Below are 502 nucleotides of genomic sequence, written 5' to 3' on the forward strand. Positions count from 1 at the left end.
AAGATGCAACTGGAAAGGGGACCCACCTGTCATAACTTCCCAGCACAACAGACTGGCCCCCAGGACTTGCTGCAGCTGTGGTGAACTCCCGCTCCTGAGGGTCACGACTATAATCAAAAGTTTGTAGCACATGGCCTTCCTTTCCATAGGCTATAATCCTCCGATCACAGCCTGCAGCCACGATGCTGGTGGCTGCCCAAGCCAAAGCATATGGTGGGCATGGGTGGTTAACCAACTTCCCCTAAGACAAAAGTAGAAGGTGTCAATGAAGACTTTACCCTAGAAATTCCTCATTCCCAGCACCTGATCATTCTACCATGCAGAAATCTTTCTCCCAACATTTTCCCATCCTAACACATAACCTAAGCCTGAAGATTTCACAAATTATCTTTCTGTCTCACACTCACACATATGACACAAGCACACATTGACCTTGTGCTCTAGAAAAAAACCTCAAAATATTTATGTGTTGGACATCTTTAATATGCACCTAGTAAGACTC

General features: G+C 45.4%; 1 protein-coding gene across 2 annotated transcripts in view; it reads right to left on the reverse strand.

The window, feature by feature from the left end:
• Positions 1-502, reverse strand: part of IFT172 (intraflagellar transport 172) — a 47,489-nt gene that overhangs the window by 40,093 nt on the left and 6,894 nt on the right. For both annotated transcript variants that reach the window (XR_002772670.1, XM_003787480.3), the window contains exon 8: positions 27-241. Coding sequence is in view for 1 of the 2 variants with exons in the window: in XM_003787480.3 (XP_003787528.1) it covers positions 27-241 (215 nt within the window). In the remaining variant the exon portion in view is untranslated. The remainder of the gene's footprint in view (positions 1-26; positions 242-502) is intronic.

Source organism: Otolemur garnettii, unplaced genomic scaffold (genome assembly GCF_000181295.1).
Source record: "Otolemur garnettii isolate 467f Iridium unplaced genomic scaffold, OtoGar3 scaffold00022, whole genome shotgun sequence".
In the NCBI taxonomy this organism is placed as follows: Eukaryota; Metazoa; Chordata; class Mammalia; order Primates; family Galagidae; genus Otolemur; species Otolemur garnettii.